General features: G+C 34.6%; 3 protein-coding genes across 4 annotated transcripts; all 3 read right to left on the bottom strand.

Annotated features, from left to right (window-relative positions):
• Positions 1 to 1,875: 1,875 nt before the first annotated feature.
• LOC140804708 (glucose-6-phosphate/phosphate translocator 1, chloroplastic-like) lies at positions 1,876 to 5,285 on the bottom strand. Its single transcript, XM_073160801.1, has 5 exons — positions 4,487 to 5,285; positions 4,098 to 4,323; positions 3,265 to 3,487; positions 2,489 to 2,702; positions 1,876 to 2,099 (listed from the first exon to the last, which is right to left on the bottom strand). Exons 1-5 carry the CDS (start codon positions 4,967 to 4,969, stop codon positions 2,088 to 2,090), a joined length of 1,158 nt encoding a protein of 385 aa, XP_073016902.1. The 5' UTR covers positions 4,970 to 5,285; the 3' UTR covers positions 1,876 to 2,087.
• A 5,228-nt stretch (positions 5,286 to 10,513) lies between these two features.
• On the bottom strand, positions 10,514 to 12,442 carry LOC140805135 (protein translation factor SUI1 homolog). 2 transcript variants are annotated; one of them, XM_073161335.1, is made up of 5 exons: positions 12,292 to 12,442; positions 11,378 to 11,471; positions 11,020 to 11,225; positions 10,880 to 10,933; positions 10,514 to 10,739 (listed from the first exon to the last, which is right to left on the bottom strand). In XM_073161335.1, exons 2-5 carry the CDS (start codon positions 11,412 to 11,414, stop codon positions 10,695 to 10,697), a joined length of 342 nt encoding a protein of 113 aa, XP_073017436.1. In that variant the 5' UTR covers positions 11,415 to 11,471; positions 12,292 to 12,442; the 3' UTR covers positions 10,514 to 10,694. The 2 variants fall into 2 exon arrangements, with proteins under 2 accessions (XP_073017436.1, XP_073017437.1); XM_073161336.1 differs by lacking the exon at positions 12,292 to 12,442 and adding an exon at positions 12,216 to 12,240.
• Positions 12,443 to 13,921: 1,479 nt separating this feature from the next.
• On the bottom strand, positions 13,922 to 16,031 carry LOC140805806 (polyubiquitin). The gene is made up of 2 exons (XM_073162112.1): positions 15,875 to 16,031; positions 13,922 to 15,348 (listed from the first exon to the last, which is right to left on the bottom strand). Exon 2 carries the CDS (start codon positions 15,346 to 15,348, stop codon positions 14,203 to 14,205), a length of 1,146 nt encoding a protein of 381 aa, XP_073018213.1. The 5' UTR covers positions 15,875 to 16,031; the 3' UTR covers positions 13,922 to 14,202.
• Positions 16,032 to 17,701: the final 1,670 nt, after the last annotated feature.

Below are 17,701 nucleotides of genomic sequence, written 5' to 3'. Positions count from 1 at the left end.
ATGTCAGCTTCTCGATATTACCTTCTAATTCAGCTATTCTGCCCGCCTTATTTACAGCATTATCAGGAGTCAGTAAACTGGCCAGCTCTTTGCGCAACGATTCGATTTGTCTTGGTAGGTGAGAAAATCTGGATCCAGCCCATTTTGAAGAAACTCGCTAAACATAGTTAATTTCTTCGGTAGATCAACCTGGTTGTTACTTGGTAATCATTGCTGCATAATCTCCTTAAAATCCCCTTCTAGCATCCATTTGTGCTCAAACATAAATCTTTTCGGTCCTTTCTTGAAGATTGTTTCACACCTCGACTTCATAGAGATTGAGATAAGTATGTGGTCCGACCTAAAGAATTCCAGGTGGTGCACTTCAGCCATTGGAAAAAGATTGTGCCATTCAAGATTGCAAAAGAATCTTTCTAGTTTCTCAAAGATAATCTCTGCATTGAACCTTCTGTCACACCAAGTAAATTGATTGCCTTTGAAATTCAGATCATTTAGGCCACATGCATTAATCACCTCGTTGAAATCTGACATTTGAGCCAAAGATCTAAGTGTACCCCCACTTTTTTCACTCTCAAATAGAATCTCATTAAAATTTCCCCCCACAAGCCAAGGTAGCTTCTGAAAATCATGTAGATTATACAATCTTTTAAGAAGTTTCCATGATATATGTCTTGTTGCTGGAATAGGGCTACCATAAAAACCAGTAAACCTCCAAGTCTTGTGCTCATGTAGTACAATACAATCAATATGACCCGTTGAAAAAAAAGTGATTTTAATCTCATACGGCTCTTTCCACAACAAAACCAAACCCCCCTCTTCTCCCTACACAATCAACTGGAAAAATTTCTTTGAATTAAAAATATCTCCTCCACTCTTCATATTGATGCTTATATAGCTTAGTTTCACATATAAATAGTAAAGATGAGTTACTTTTAGCCACGAGGCGCCGTAACTCTTTGAATGCACTTGGGTTCCCAAGCCCACGTGCATTCCAAACAAAGCAATTCATAATGATTGGCGGGACTGCTGAGCAGCCACCGCCAGATTAGATTCATTTGCATTAATTACCTCGTAGATGTTTTTCACCATCTTAGCGGGATCTCTAGCAAGTTTAGCTTGTTCTCTGATTCTTTTTCCTTCTTCTTTTATAATGATCCATGTTGCATTATCCGGAAATCTCGATAAATCTCCTCGAGCCAGTCTTTTCCATTCTTTGTTACCCTTTTGTGTCAGTCCTAGATTCATGCCCTCATTAGCAATAATCTTAGCTTTTCCTTTATTTATCAAATTGATTTCTGAGGAACCCGCTGATTCACCCTTGTGGGTTATATCATCTGCATTGACCAATACTCCCTCCTCCATTGAATCAATATTGTCTTTAATGATAAGGGCAGTTGATAATGACTGATTGGGAATGAACACTGCTCCACCATCTTCCTCTCGAAGCATATCTTGGTCCCTTATTCCGAATTCAATAGAAGATTCTCTACTGAATGAGAAGTATTTTCAGAATTAAATGTACAAAACTATGCCTTATAGCATAAAAAGTAATATTTTTTTATGGATGAACTAAATAAGATATCCGTATAAAAAAATATGACTCGTGAGACCGTCTCACAACTTTTTGCCTCGAATAAAATAGATTCGGTTGTTCGTTGAAAGACTTCATTTCAGGTCACATTTGGAGAGATTTGATTGGAAGAAATAATTCAAACCTATATCATATATCACCGATTTTGGGTGTATTTAAAATCCATTACAATTATTGATACAAAGAGTATAGATCGAAAAACATGAATATCAACTTCATCAAGAGGGCTAAAATAGGTTTGAAATCATAACTTAGAAATCTATGCTTTTAATTTTCAATCGTTACAAAATTCTTAGTTCATCGTTCTCGACTTCAAAAACACAAATCAAAACCGAGAAAATATGCCTATTTCGAACTTGTATAAAACTTTGAAAAAAAATAAAAATTAAACCTTTATTTCCATGTAAAAAGTGAAGCCAGTCGTCCTTCATTATTGTACCACCTTTCCTCTTCTCTGTTTTTGGTTAATAATACTGGATTCCCAATTTGAATGCCTTCATTTCTTCGCCTACAGAAAAAAACAAAAGCCACAAAAATGAGCTAAAGCCAAGAAAATGAACTATGTGAATGGAATTCAATATTTCATACAGACAATAAACATAAATAATCTTTTTTTAACACAGTTTCCTTGATCCTTAATCAGTCATTTGGAATCACAATCATTTTCCTATACGATCAATAACGGAGACAGTAATATGACCCTATCATCTAGAATCTTTTGATATTTTAAATTGATCTGTCCGAGCTAATATCAAATTAATCCAAAAGTATACAAAATGCTAATGAATGTGGCTGTACGATTAGCTTACAAAGGAACTGAAAAGGAAGAAAGAAAAAAGACGCAAACGAACGGCATAAAACGTCAAAAGAATCTGTAATATGAGGAAAATTAAGTACCTGTGAATATATAAAGGTTCCAAGAATGGCTATTGCAGCTCCGAGAGCATTGACAGGTCGTATGGGCGTCTGGAAGATGATGATAGAGGAAACGATCACTGAAATACGTTTCATCGTGTTTCCGACGCTAAACGTCAACGGAGATATCTCATCCAGTGACATGTACGATACTTGGTTGTAGAGGTGGTAGAATACGCTCTGAGCCACCATCCACCTACATATATACAACCAAGAAATGATCAATCAAGTAGTACTCGTAAAGACTAAGCTTTGGAACCTACTCGATCGCCTCGCCTTAACAAGATAGGAAGCCACAAGGCTGGATTGGAGCCACGATCAATCCATATATAATCTGGTTCTTGTTGGTAATGAGCCCGAATACCAAAACAAAACACAGTGATAGGAGAAACTGATGATCACCGCGCACGATTAAAACGTTCTGCATAACTCTGCTCTTGATTAGGACTTAGAAATGCTCCCCCTCTTGTTGTTGGTTAGAAATTAATATTGCTTTTGCATTGATGCAATAATCTATGTTTGAGATTACATCAATAATTCTCCATTTGTTCATTCAAGTGCGTGAACGACGACTTGAGAATTATTCAAAGGAAAAGGTGCCACTCAATCCAGGTTTCTTGTGTGTGATGCACGAGAGTAATTACATTATTGATCTCTATATATAATATATGTTCATTTCATAAGTAGTTGCACATGCATCCGGTCTCTAGTATACAAGAAAACAAATGAGACGAGCGTAGGCAGGGTCAAGTGATTACCATATGATCTGAGGTCCGATTTGAGACATGGATTCTTTAAATCCAGCAGCCCACAACTGTGGTCCCTCCACAGCAATTGCGAATGGGGTAAGTATCAAGAGCGACAGCATCGATAAGCATGCGTAATAGTTCATCCCGCTTACGGACTTGCCTTTCATTCCTTTTTTGGAAAATATATTTCGGAAAACAAACGCCATATTCGATATCATCGCGCCCATAAAACCTGATTTCGAAAGCAAACAAGGAAATTCTGTCAATCTACATCCAAGAAACTCGTGATTCAGTGCAAATTTCAGAAATATAAGGACCTTCTGATACAGAGTTTATAGAAGCATCAAGCACGTGACTTGGCTGGTGAAGAACAAGTATTGGTGTAAAGAAGCACTTCAAACATAGGAATAGAGAATCAAAAGTGAAATGCTACAAAAACAGCTATTAATTTATGTGTATAAACTAATTAATATTCATTCGTTGTTGGACAATAGTTTGTGAAATACATAGAAACAAGTGCTTTTTTTTTTCTGAGTATCTAAGTTCTTTAATGTTATGCCTTATTCCCCCTCACTTCAATAAAGCACATGATTTACCTTGAACGTTGGGCCTAATACCTAATATATGTCTATATGCATGCCTCTAATAAGCAAGTCCCCTCTGTAGCCACCTACCTGGACAAGAATCACGTGTTTCTGTGAAGAAATACTCATTAACCGTTCAAACTTAGATGATATTTATTAAAATGACAGTGACACACTTCTACCTTCACCTTTAACATTTTTAGAAGACTCGGGCAAAAAAGTTCGATCTGTTAGGCTGGCTCAAGTTGTAGGAATTACCAGTCATGTTGAAGTTGAGCTCGGTGAGGGCGGAGAGGCCGCAACCACCGATGATGGGAAGAAGGGAGAAGTAGACGGTTGGTGGGAATGTTTCTCCCAAGAGGAACCTTGAGACCAAAACGCTGAAAGCAGGCTCACCACTTTTTATTATGTGAGTGAATGAAACTGCAACCTTTGACATACTTACAGTCGCAGCCACATGCCCAATTGTATGTGCAAGAGCAACCTAAGCACAAAAATCCAATATGAAAACAATACTAGAAAACAAGAACAACCCCAGAAACCAAAGCACACATAATATCAAACACAAATCAGAAAATTTGACAAAAATCCAAGAAACGAAGTAAACCAGAACCAAAAGATGAAGCAAAAGTTCTCAAAATTCTCACGGGGAAAAGGGTCTTCCAAAATTCAAGATCTGTCTTTGGGGCTTCAGCAATCCTCAGAGCCCAAGTGACGAGCATGATGAGTGAGCCAGCGGCTAAGGACAGCGTCGAAGTTAACCATGGAAATGGATACGCATTCAACACTTTCTTATTATATATATTGAAGATCACATTCAAACTCCACCACGTCGCGAAGTACACTCCGATCTTCACTTTCTTAGCCGCCTGCTCCGGAGATTTGCCTATGGACTCCGACCGATCGGCTTCATATGCCTCACACCTGATGACAGATCGCTCCTTCTCGTCACGAACAGAAAAGGGATCAACGTAGAGAGGTTTAGAAAGAGAAACATTTAAGCCCCGGCGAGTAGTTTCCGCCAGCGGAGAAGCAAAAGCCGGCGACCTGCTGGAGAGAAATTGTGTCCTATGTTGGACTAAATTTAACCCATGAATCGATAAAGTTGGCTGCTTGAAAGAAGAGATCATAGTGATATATGCACAAGAATATCAGAAAAACTTCCCGGCGAAAATCACGGTAGGAGTTTGACCCGGGAAAAACTCGATGATTTCAAAGAAACTAATTTCGTGAATATTTAGGCGAAAAACTTGAAGATTTCTTGAAAAGCGCCTAAAACCCCAGAAAAGTACAACAAGCTACTTGTTTCTGACTTGGAAAAGAACCTTTGACAACAAAGTATGTCAGCAATTTAGTTATGGAATAGGACAAAAGTTTACACCAATGGAATAATATAGAACTTCGCGAGTACCCAGAAATCAGAAGAGCATGGTTTTACATGGAGATGGAGGGAACGAATGCGCGCAAACTGAATTGCCGTCGGGAAAAAGTTTTGGTTTTTTTTTTTTTTTTAAAAGTTGGTGCATGAGTTTGTTATAATTGAATAAAAAAAATTCTAGGTTTTGAGTGCATTTGGTTTCAAAAAATAATTTCTTAAAAACAAAGATATTTTTTGGTGCATTAGATTGTTATAATTGGGGAAAAAAATCGAGGTTTCGAGTGCATTTGGTTTTTAAAAAATATTTGAATAAAAAAAAATTCGGATTTTAAAAAATATTTTAGATTAAAAATTGAGTTAATTTGTTTTTTTGATAAATAGATAAGAAACATTTTTTTAAAATTCATTAAAGCTCTTTAAAAGCTTACGATTTGGACTTTTGAAAAAACATTAATTTCAGCTTAATTAATTATTTTTTAATGCAGTACTAAAGATGTGAACGAACAAAGCTGTTCGGAATTTGGTTCGATAAAAAAACTCATTCGAGATTGTTTGTTTAGCTTATCGCGTCGAGATCGAAACAGATAGTACTTGATTTTGCTCGTTTACATATCTAAGGGCTACAAAGCTCATCCAAGGGAAGGGAGAACTTTAAGTATGGCAGCAAGGTTCGCACGAAGCATGTCAAATCGTTGAGATAGTTTTAATGAGCAATGAAAAAAATAGTTTTTATGAGCAATATTTTAATTATTTCAAGAACACACAAAAACTCTAATGTCTAACGTATCAACTTTTTATTAATTTTCTAAGGTACTTGATTCATGCAAATTTTTATTTTTATGTTTGAAATATTATTTTTCACTACAAAATATTTTTATTTTTAATTATATTATGAACAAATATTATGTAATATAAGTTAATTTAAGCGAAAAATATTATTTTTTTATTGTGTATATGGATCGAGTCGACCCATATCACGTATATCTAAATGTTGCATATGAGACGCACTCTTTCAAAAATACAGAAAATGTAATAAAAGTTAAAGGTAAATGCATATATTTTTAAGTAATGAAAATCGAAAAAATGTCTAAATTATCACGTTCATTATCCATCTATGGATCGAGTGACAAAGTCAATCACATCTTCTTCCATGTTATCTCGTGCAAACTTATTTTCATCAAACTCTCTTATAATTGGACCATTGTTGTCTCATATATTGTAAGGTATCAATTGCTTTAGATAATTCAAAATTTGTTCCAAGTGGTTTTCACAAAATCCAAGATAATTTGTGATAGGGTAAAGTTTTTTTGTTATACAAATATTTGGCAAAAACTTGTGTGAAACGATCTCACGAGTTGTATTTTATAAGACAGATCTATTATTTGTCTCATAGATAAATATTCGTGAGATAAAGATTCGTGAGATCCGTCTCATAGATCTTTTATTGTAAATATCAGTAGGGTTGATCCGTCTCATAGATAAAGATTCGTGAGATCGTCTCACAAGAGACCTACTCAAGAGGAACCTAAGGTAGTTAGTAAACTTGAATATATCAAATTATTTTTAATATTTATTTATTAAAAAAATGTTGTATTATTTTATGAATACTAGTGATTAAACTTTTTTTCACCTTCATTACATTTTTGAGAAAAAGTCATACTTTTTAGTAGGTTTATTATATCCCGTTGAAATATTACAGCCTTAAATAAATCAAAAAATATTTTTTCAAAGAAACACGGTCAATTGTGATGGGGTTTGACAAATCTCTACTCGTATATCCATACTTCTATATTATTTTATTAAGTTTGAGACACTTAGAGTAACTAATTTTGGTGTCATGGTCTATTTTTATAATTATATATATTAATAAAATGTTAAAATTTAAATGTAAGTTATATGTAGTTCAATGTATAAAGTCATTGTTTCTTGGGGTTTAAGCTATATGTACAATTCTCACCGAGTTCATATTTTTATTCTTTATTTTTTAATTTATTTTAAATTTATATATCAAAATTACAGTGTAGTCCCTCGCTATTTCTTATAATTATATTTTGATCCTCATTTAAATATAAATCAAATGAATTATAAAAAATATTATACAAGCACGCAACGCGTGAGTATATTAGTATATAAATAAGCTCTTAAGAGCAACTCCAATCTTTGCTCCACAATGGAGTTCCAATCTTTGCTCCACAATGGAGTTGCTCCATTGTGGAGCAAGGATTTTCACTCCAATCCAGCACCAAAAATGGTGCTGGACTAGAGTTGCTCTAAAAGCAACTCTACATGTGGCGCAGCACATCTATTTTATTTTATTTTTTAATTTTTTTTTGTTTTTTAATAATTATAAATATTTAATATTCTATTATATATTAATTATATAATTAATATTTTTATTTTTAAACTTTTAAAATAATTTATTCTTGAAACATAAATAATAATTTAATTTTTTTTAAAATTTTTTTAAAAATTAAATAGATTGTATAATTCTATTTTTTTTAATCGATTTTCTAATAAATAATGAAATAATATAATTACATTTATTATGTATAATTGTGAAATGAAATTATAAATAGTTATTATTGAATTAAAATTAATATTATAAGAATATTCTGAGAATATTCTTTTTTAGTGTAGAATGTAGTGTAGATAGGTTGGAGATGAATTTAGTGTTACACTATTGTAGTGCAGAATATAGTGCAGAATGTAGTGCAATGGGTTGGAGATGGTCTAAGAGCATGATACCTGAAAGTGTGGTGCTATATATATGAAAATATAACGCCATAAAAACTAGAGTAACGTCAAAAAACCAACCCTGAAATTTCTAGATAATGATAAGATAAAATCAAAAAATCTAAAGATGAACAAATCCACCAGTGGAGTGGAGGTGTACAAGTCATCAACAAAAACTCAGAGCAAGCAGAATCATAGGAGGCACTGTGAGTCCACAACTGATTCGAACAAGTTTGTGAAGATCTATACGGAAGCTATAGTCAGATGTAACAATATAAAAATATGGAGTCATCCACACAAAAAAGGGTCCCATCCATAATCCAAAAACTAAGAAGGGTAGAAAGAGAGAACCCGAGGAGATGGGGTGTGTGAGACCCGGGGTTGAAGAGGGCGGGAGTGATTGTCGGTGTCACGAGATTGCATGAACAATGAGCGGCTGCTGGCAGACTTTTAGGTTAAAGGAACATGAATGAACAGATATCACACCGGAAGAAGAAGGATTCCAAAATTGTTCATGTATGAGATGTGCAGTTGAGGAAGACTTAAAAGATTGATAGGTATTACTCATATCAAAAATGTTGATCTTCTTTTCGGTAACTTATCACATAAGAAATCCAAAATTAAGCGTAGTTGACTTGGCGCAATTATTGGATGAGTTACCTTCTGGGAAATTTCTTAGGGTGCGTGTAAGTGAGAACATAAGAATGTTGGAGAGACTCGTATTGGTACAATGGGGACAGTAGTCGAATCTGAAGCGTTATATTTGGTATCAGAGCCGATCTCTCCAAGTACGGTGCGGTTCGGGGACGAACCAAGTGAAAACTGGTGGGTATGTGAGGCCCGGTGATCGTTGGTGGGCATGTGAGGCCTGATGATCGCTGGTGCCATGAGGTTCCACAAAAAATGAGCGGCTCTTGGCAGACTTCTGGGCGAATGAAACATGAATGAACCGATATCACACTGGAAGAATAGTGATTCCAAAATTGTTCAGGTATGAGACTGTGCAGTTGAGGAGGGTTTAAAAGATTTGATATGTACTACTCATATCAAGAAGATGCATCTTTTTTTCGATAGCTCATCACATAAAAACTCGATAGTTAAGCGTGCTTGATTTGAGGTAATTATGAGAATGTGACCCTCTGAGAAGTTTCTTATGACGTGTGTGAGTGATGACATAAGCACATTGGAAATTTTCGTCTTGATACAGTGAGAGTCGAATTTGGAGCATTACAATGTGTGAGCGAGCATAAGTGTTTGCACTCCCCAAACACGACAGGAAAGTGTTTTTTTTTAAAAAAAAAAATTAATTTCAAAAATAAAGGAAATGATGAAATTTTCCACATTTTAAGGGAAAACGTCATGATGAATCAGCGTCCGCCCACAGTGCAAAATTGTAGTAACTTGGACGCTATGATTTTGCTACGTCGCTCATGGCAATGTCCGCAGTTTTTTCTTTTAATAAAAAAAAATCATTGTTAGTATTATTTTTATCGAATTTGATACATATCTTATTAGTAAAATAATAATACTATTTAAAAAAAAATAGAGTTGAAACTCAAGTTTAATAATTTGAAAAACAGATCATTTTAGATAGTGAATTAGTCAACAAAAAATCTTTATTTTTAAAATATTAATTAATTTATCTTTAAAAAAATCAAACTCATTTCTGTTTTAAAAAAATTATTTTTTTAAATAAGTGTTGATTTAGTTTTCGAAAAATATATATATGCATATTTATCTACTTATTTTTTATTTTTTTATTAACAATAATAATATGATTAATTATAAAAAAATAATTGAAATATGAAAACTCGAATTTTCGTATGCAAAATTTTTGAATTTATATTTTTAAAATTTTTGAAAGAAAATCTTTTATTTTGATTTCGATAAAAAAAAAAAAAAACAGTATATATGTATCGATCCACTTTTTTAAAAAAAACAAACAATTATTGAATTTGAACTTCAACTTATATTTTTTATATGTGAACTAATTTTTAAAATAAATCACTGACATTTTTTCCGTACTATTTAAAATTTTCAAATGATAAATTTGTTAATAGTTTTAAAATAAATATTTTTCTAAATTATTGATCAACTCATTATATTAAAGTTATCTATATTTCAAATTAGACCATTTACGAAAATGAAATTTGGAGCCCCAATTCATTCATTTTAAAAATAAAAAATAATTAAATCGACTTACATATACATCTTCTTTTATTTATTTTAGATTTAAATCAATTTATATATAAATAAACTTGGTTCTTCAAATGATATACATCTTAGATCACAGAATCAAGCCTGCTGCGCCTAACCACTTTTCTAGTTGAAGTAGCAGGATTTTTACATCTTAGATCACAGACTCGAGTCACATTATGTGCATGTACGTAAAATAAGTTCACAACACAAATATCAATAACAGCCATTGACCTCAGCACCAGATCAAGTTGCTATTAATTCCAAGCGAAGGGCATTAAATAAGCATGAAAATAAAGAACCTCGCACTACCCGTTTTCATCAAATTAAGTTCGAAGAACACAATAAGACATGGGAAAAAAGGTAGTAAAACATAATGCAGAAAGACATTTGAATAACAAGCATCACTATTTTTCACATCCACTGCAACCAAAAGCATCTTGCTAACATCACACAACACGTATAAGAGAAATATATGCGACTTGCAATAGTATTACAGCACGGACACACGATAGCAAACAGCAAGATATAAAGATGGATAAAGCAGCTCAGAAACCATGAATCTTGATGTGCTCCTTCTTCACAATTCCAGCCTGTTTGCGATAAAAAATGGACTAAAATGAGGCAGATATTCATAGACATCCTTTAAATTAAGCTTGTTTATGTTAAGTTATTTTGGTTCCATCCATGAGATGTAACGAGGGTGTGGGGAAAGAGGTGAGCCATCAATCACCTGAACAAGAAAGGAAGAGACGTTTTTCCGTTGATCACCTTGAAGCTGAATAACCTTCACAAAAAAAGTCACGATCATAATTCAGAATCGAAGGAAGGGAAAATTTATAGATTTCATCCAACTTTGTCAAAAGTGTATACCTGGCCTAGCTCAGGGTCCTGAACAACAGTTCCATTGCAGCAAAATTCCTTCTTAAGATCCTTGAGGATTTTGTTATAGCTAAACTCTTTCTTCAATCCTTGGACAGTTGTCAAGCTTTTACGACCATTACGTTGTTGTATACGAATATGAACGTAGTCCTTTGATCCAGCACCAGAATTCTCCGCATTTGCATCGGCAAAAGCATCTACAAATTAGGTCAATGAATTAAAGTAAAGCGGCCACCTTAGTCAATTCCCAACATTCAAACTGTTTATTTAGATCTCCACGTTCAAAGCAAGATTAAGTAACAAAATAGAGATAATAGTTTTCACAAAACACGTGCACCATAAAACATACCGAAGGTTGTTGGTATCTGGATGTCAAGATCAGACATGAAACTTGGTTGATGCGATGAATGCAACAATCCTGGACTAAAATTATGTGTTCAGGCCTGATTAAATAAAATAGCAAATATAAAATGAGCCACGTGAAGATATAACCAAGTGACGATACAAGAAGAGTTTATCATGTCTAGGACTAGGAATGAATGTGGAAAAAATCAAACTCTTGAGCAAATAGTTAGTTTCTCATAAACAACAAAAAAAGTTGGTATCCGTGAGAACATGTCCAATTTATATGGGGTTAGAAACTATGATGGTGCACAAGTTTGTTCATTCGAACAATCTTGGTAGAGTGAAAAACATAGAAATGTAGAATAAAAGATAACAATTAGGGGTTCCCTTTCAGTATATAATTAGTGCATGAACTAAATTAAAAAGGTGAAAATCAAAAGCAGGCAATATCACGAAATTCATAAAAAAAAGAACAACGCGAAAATGGGAAATAGACTAGGCCCTGGAGATTAATAGAGAGACAGAGCGATCCCAGGTCCTCACAAGCCAACAACAATGATCAAGAATCAGAAATCCTACATTTCAATAGCAGAAAATCCACAGAAAAACAAGCAAAAGGGTCATAAATTACAATACAATGAAAGAAAATACAAAAGAAGGTAACAACCGGAGAAGGAAAAAAATCCCAGAACCAACGGATGTCAACAGGACTCACAGACAACGAAATTCAAATCCGTATGAACGAGTATTAAACAAAGCAACAGCTAGAACAAGCCAAACAGCTTGATCAATTCGACAAAAACAAACGTGGAGAAAATAAAATAAAAAATCAAACGGATCACCGAAGAACTACGATGAATTGAAGAGATCTGATGCGATAGCTTGGATTGGAAACAAAATTGGAACGAAAAAGCGTACCCGATCCGAGTATAGGGTTCGATTTATGATCGACAGCGGAACCCTCGAATTCGGATAAGTCTGAATGGAACAAAATGTGAGCGATTTCATGATAATTAATAGGAAACAGAAAGAAAACAAAAAGAAAATCAAAACCAAATAATTAGAAAGCGTAACGCGATTTTTCAAATGTCCTCAAACGAACTTTCTTGTCAGAGTTTTAAAATATATAAAATGTATTCCGTCCACAATTTCATATATATAATTGAGAATCTTTATATTATTATATATAATAATTAAGATTATTAAAAATATATAATTTCAATATTTTTCTCAGTTAAAAATGATAAATAGTTTTTAAATTTATTTATATATTATTTTAGATATGAAAAATCATATTTAAATCAAATAGTTGAGAAAATTCTTTTTAAATATAAAAACGTAACTAAACTAATTAATATAATTTGAAAAAAAAATTATTTATATTTAATACTAAATATATTATATCCAAGCAACATGTAGAGTTTTTTTTATTAGTTTATAGTGTTTTGAAAAAATATTTGTAAAAACAACTTTTTTTAAAAAATAAAAATAAAAATTTAATGCTGCACCGTCCAAAGAGGAGGCGGGGAACATTAAAAACAACCCCCCCGAAACATTATATATATATATATATATATATATATATATATATATATATATATATATATATATATATATATATATATATATATATATATATTAAGTGTGAGGGCCTTAGAATAACTACCTTTGAGGACACCAAAATATTTAATTCCATTATGACCCTTCTTACCATACTAAAAACATTTTCAAGTCACTCCATATTTTAAATAGAAAAAAATCAAAATAAAAATTCCCTTTTAAATTGAACTTTTCTAAATCGAAAAATAATTTCGTGTTAATTATTTAATATTATTTGATCAAATTAAAAATAATAATAGCACATGCAATGCATGTGCATCTTTTACTAGTATATATAAAAGATTCCATGCTGTCTTTCTCTTCCATTTTTCCCCCTCGATAAGTAAGCAGAAAAAGAGAAGGGTTCTGGGCATTTCATTTTTGCGTAGTAACCTCTGCCTGGTGTCCAATCCCAGGGGATGAGAGCTTTAATTCTATACATAAGAGCCTAGTAATTTCTATCATGTTCCATTTTAACTCATTTTCCTTTAAATGTGAAAACTGGAACATATAAATGACACATGCTAATTTGGCATTTGTCTTAGGATTCACATTGTTTGAGCTCTTGTTTTGTATTTCCAAAACTTTTGTTGGGTTATGACGGGTTGGCTCTACCCGTTCTGCCTACTTTTCTGCTGCTGGATGACTTCTTTTCGTAAGTCTCAATCTCATCTTCCCTCTCAATTCCCCCTTCCGCACACTGACATCTTCGAGTTAAACAATTATCCAGGAGCTCACACGATAAGATTACCGTGGTCAGAGCAAGATATCGATTATCTCCTTGTGCACCCCTTCTCGGTCGGCCGCTGGTAATGTGGATCTGCTACACGATCCCCTCAAGAGTAGCAAATTGTTCAGCCCATGTTTTAGCTTCTGTAGCATTTATTGAATTAACTTGGTCGTCATCTTTTGACTCTTGTGCAATTTGCGTGGATAAATTGGCTACGGATTAAGCGAGAAAATCCACAAGAATCTAATACATCAGCATAGGAAATCAACACCATACAGTTACAACACGGGTTGGAATAACCACATCATGTGTAGACTAAAAACATAACGTTTTATCGATAAACGGACGAAATCCAAGTGATTGTTTCAACATTCAACAAGACGCCAGAAACATTAAAAAAAAATCTATTGATCATCAAACACAGCACGAGACATATTTCCTGAAATAAAATGAGAAGCCAGGTGAAACTCCACAATCAGTACAAATTAAAGCAGGACCACTTAGAAACCGCCACGGAGACGGAGGACGAGATGAAGGGTGGACTCCTTCTGAATGTTGTAGTCTGCAAGTGTCCTTCCATCCTCAAGCTGCTTTCCAGCAAAGATCAACCTTTGCTGGTCTGGTGGAATACCCTCCTTGTCTTGAATCTTTGCCTTTACATTGTCTATTGTGTCTGAGCTCTCCACCTCCAAAGTAATAGTTTTACCGGTCAAAGTTTTCACAAAGATTTGCATCCCTCCCCTCAACCTAAGAACCAAGTGCAAAGTTGATTCCTTCTGGATGTTGTAATCTGCCAGTGTGCGGCCATCTTCCAGCTGCTTACCAGCGAAGATCAGCCTCTGTTGGTCTGGTGGAATTCCCTCCTTGTCCTGAATTTTAGCTTTCACGTTGTCAATAGTGTCGGAGCTCTCAACCTCAAGAGTGATGGTCTTCCCGGTAAGCGTCTTGACAAAAATCTGCATGCCACCACGGAGCCTTAGAACCAAATGAAGGGTCGATTCCTTCTGAATGTTGTAGTCAGCCAATGTCCGGCCGTCCTCCAGCTGCTTTCCAGCGAAGATCAGCCTCTGCTGGTCTGGTGGGATTCCCTCCTTGTCCTGAATTTTAGCTTTCACGTTGTCAATGGTGTCGGAGCTTTCAACTTCAAGAGTGATTGTCTTCCCTGTAAGTGTCTTGACGAAAATCTGCATACCACCACGGAGCCTGAGAACCAAGTGAAGGGTAGATTCCTTCTGAATGTTATAGTCAGCCAAAGTTCGGCCGTCCTCCAGCTGCTTTCCGGCGAAGATGAGCCTTTGTTGGTCTGGGGGGATTCCCTCCTTGTCCTGGATTTTAGCTTTGACATTGTCAATGGTGTCGGAGCTCTCAACCTCAAGAGTTATGGTCTTGCCGGTGAGGGTCTTGACAAATATTTGCATGCCACCACGGAGACGGAGCACCAAGTGTAGGGTGGACTCTTTCTGGATGTTATAGTCGGCTAGGGTGCGTCCGTCCTCGAGCTGTTTTCCAGCGAAGATCAATCTCTGCTGGTCTGGGGGAATTCCTTCCTTGTCCTGGATCTTCGCTTTGACGTTGTCGATGGTGTCGGAACTTTCCACCTCAAGGGTGATTGTCTTGCCGGTGAGGGTCTTCACAAAGATCTGCATCTGTAAACAAATAAAAAACGGCTTAAAAAATCAGGATAACATGACCAATTCGTCATGATTTAAACCTATATCGAATTAATATAATTTACGTAAAGATTAAAACAGATGGATCAATTGTAAACGAGTATAAGACTATAAATAACTTTCGACACAAATCCGATAAGAAAAAGTAACGATCACTTGACACCAAAAACAATCTGGCGCTGAATCTGCAGGAGATATGACTTACAAATCCAAAAATCAACAAACACGGAACATAACGATAACATATATCAGGTACCCGACGAAGAGAAGACCTAATCGAGCGACATAAACGTAAATCGAACGTCAATACAAAATAAAATAAGAAATTTTTATCGGTTCAAGAACAAACCATACAAAATCAATCAAAACCTCCACTTTAAAAAAAAAATCAACGCCTAACCCTAGAAGTCACCCTTCGAATCAACACAAAATAGACCGCAGAACAGATAGATCTAAATTCATCAACCAAAAATCATTTAAAACACAAAAACGGAAGCGCTACCTTAAAATCGAAAGCTGAACGATTGGTAGAGAAGCCTCGCGATTGAGAGTATCGAAGAGAGCCTTTGCGTTTGAGATGAGAATAAGGAAAAGAGGGGGCCGTATATAAAGGCCAAGAATGGAAGCCAGTGTCCAATTAGTTAACGACGCGTGTCAATTGTGAGGTGTGGTGCACCGAACCTACACGGCAACGGCACCGTTTGTTCTTTTCTTTGAGTGGAGGATAATGCTACAAAACAGCCTTCCGCGTGATACCATCAATGTTTATTTTATGAGTGAGTCTCATGTGAGACCGTCTCACGGATCATAATCTGTGAGACGGGTCAACCCTACCCATATTCACAATAAAAAGTAATACTCTTAGCATAAAAAGTGATACTTTTTCATGTGTGACCCAAATAAAAGATCCGTCTCACAAATAATACCCGTGAGACCGTCTCACACAAGTTTTTGTCTTATTTTTTATTCACTTCTTATCATTTATGACATCACTTTTAATATTCTTTTGTGTTTGTGTTACATGGCTTGATTAACCATATTTTAAATGAGTAGGTTTTTTGTTAGACGATCTCACAAATTTTTATCTATGAGACAGATCAATCTTACTGATATTCACAGTAAAAAGTAATACGCTTAACATAAAAAATAATATTTTTCCATAGATGACCCAAATAAGAGACGTCTCACACAAGTTTTTGCGATTTTAAATAATAAATTAAATATTGGATAATTGTCATTAAATAATTATATATTATTAAATTTTTTTTAAAAAAACTAATTATTATAAATATTTCCCACTAGTTATTTTGACCAATTATGAATCCACTCGCCGCCTCCAACTTGATAATACATTAATTAAAAAGAGTCGTCGGCATTTTGGACAAGTTAAAAGCGTCGGTCTACTATCGACTGCTAAATTTATATTCAGAAATATCATTCCGTATATTTAATTGGTGAGAAAATAAACACAATAAATTTTGTGTAAAAAAGTACATGATAGATCTGTATACGTTGGAATATTGTGAGAAAACTATCTTGTAAATTGTTCTTCTGTAAATCGTTGTAATTATTTCTATCTTGAAGGACCGATTTACTATTACTGAATTGTTTGGGCCGACTGGAAAGAGCTTTGTAAAGTGAATCACCATTGTCCGATTCCCAACAAAGCAATTAAGCTAAATTGGGTCATTTCCTATTTTGATCGATTTAGGAAAGCTCGCAATGTATGCTTGTCTCGTCTCCTTGGTAATTATGTTTTTGGTGCGGTGATTCGAGAACAATTTGGTATTATATGCGCTGCTGCTGGTGTGGGTATCTCTCACCCAAGATCAGGGGCGTAAGCAGAGACTTCAACTATTTATTTTGGTATGCGACTAGTCAATGTTCTAAAATGTGGCGACCTACCATACCGATGAGGTGCTAGGCGGCCAGCCTAGGCACCTGGGGCTCTTGGGCGCGCCTAGGGCTGGTCTAGGCCGGCCTGGACATCCTTACATAGGTTTGATTTGTTTTGAAAAAAAAATGTTTGGGGTTTTAATATTTTAAAGCCCGATTAAAAAATTAAAAGTAAAAAAGAGGCTGCCCTATATCTAACTCATCACAAAAGAAATCGAGAAGCCTGATGGGAAATATTTACATCTCCTGTCTTGTTGAACATCATCGATGTCTTTCTTCTATCTCTTTTTTCTTTCGGTTTCTTGCATTTCTTGATATATCTGCCTTTGCTACCTCAAGTACATGAAACAGATTTGAAGAATTTTCATCACTGTTCTGTACTACTTTATTAAACAACTACCTCTGGTTTATCATTATATCAATCTTCTCATTT

The sequence above is a fragment of the Primulina eburnea genome, chromosome 11 (genome assembly GCF_022965805.1).
Source record: "Primulina eburnea isolate SZY01 chromosome 11, ASM2296580v1, whole genome shotgun sequence".
NCBI lineage: Eukaryota > Viridiplantae > Streptophyta > Magnoliopsida > Lamiales > Gesneriaceae > Primulina > Primulina eburnea.
Note: the sequence above shows the minus strand (reverse complement) of the source record. Positions and strands in the feature narration are given on the sequence as shown.

What these genes read in the sequence shown, in the direction of transcription:
- LOC140805806 (XM_073162112.1), bottom strand. Translation starts at nt 15,348, where the DNA reads ATGCAGATCTTTGTGAAGACCCTCACCGGCAAGACAATCACCCTTGAG.
- LOC140804708 (XM_073160801.1), bottom strand. Translation starts at nt 4,969, where the DNA reads ATGATCTCTTCTTTCAAGCAGCCAACTTTATCGATTCATGGGTTAAAT. An exon ending in TTTGGAAGACCCTTTTCCCC is followed by an intron (nt 4,324 to 4,486) that starts GTGAGAATTTTG and finishes TTTTGTGCTTAG; the next exon opens with GTTGCTCTTGCACATACAAT. An exon ending in GCTCAACTTCAACATGACTG is followed by an intron (nt 3,488 to 4,097) that starts GTAATTCCTACA and finishes TTTCGAAATCAG; the next exon opens with GTTTTATGGGCGCGATGATA.
- LOC140805135 (XM_073161335.1), bottom strand. Translation starts at nt 11,414, where the DNA reads ATGTCTGATCTTGACATCCAGATACCAACAACCTTCG. An exon ending in AGGACCCTGAGCTAGGCCAG is followed by an intron (nt 10,934 to 11,019) that starts GTATACACTTTT and finishes TTTTTTGTGAAG; the next exon opens with GTTATTCAGCTTCAAGGTGA. An exon ending in TCTCTTCCTTTCTTGTTCAG is followed by an intron (nt 10,740 to 10,879) that starts GTGATTGATGGC and finishes TATCGCAAACAG; the next exon opens with GCTGGAATTGTGAAGAAGGA.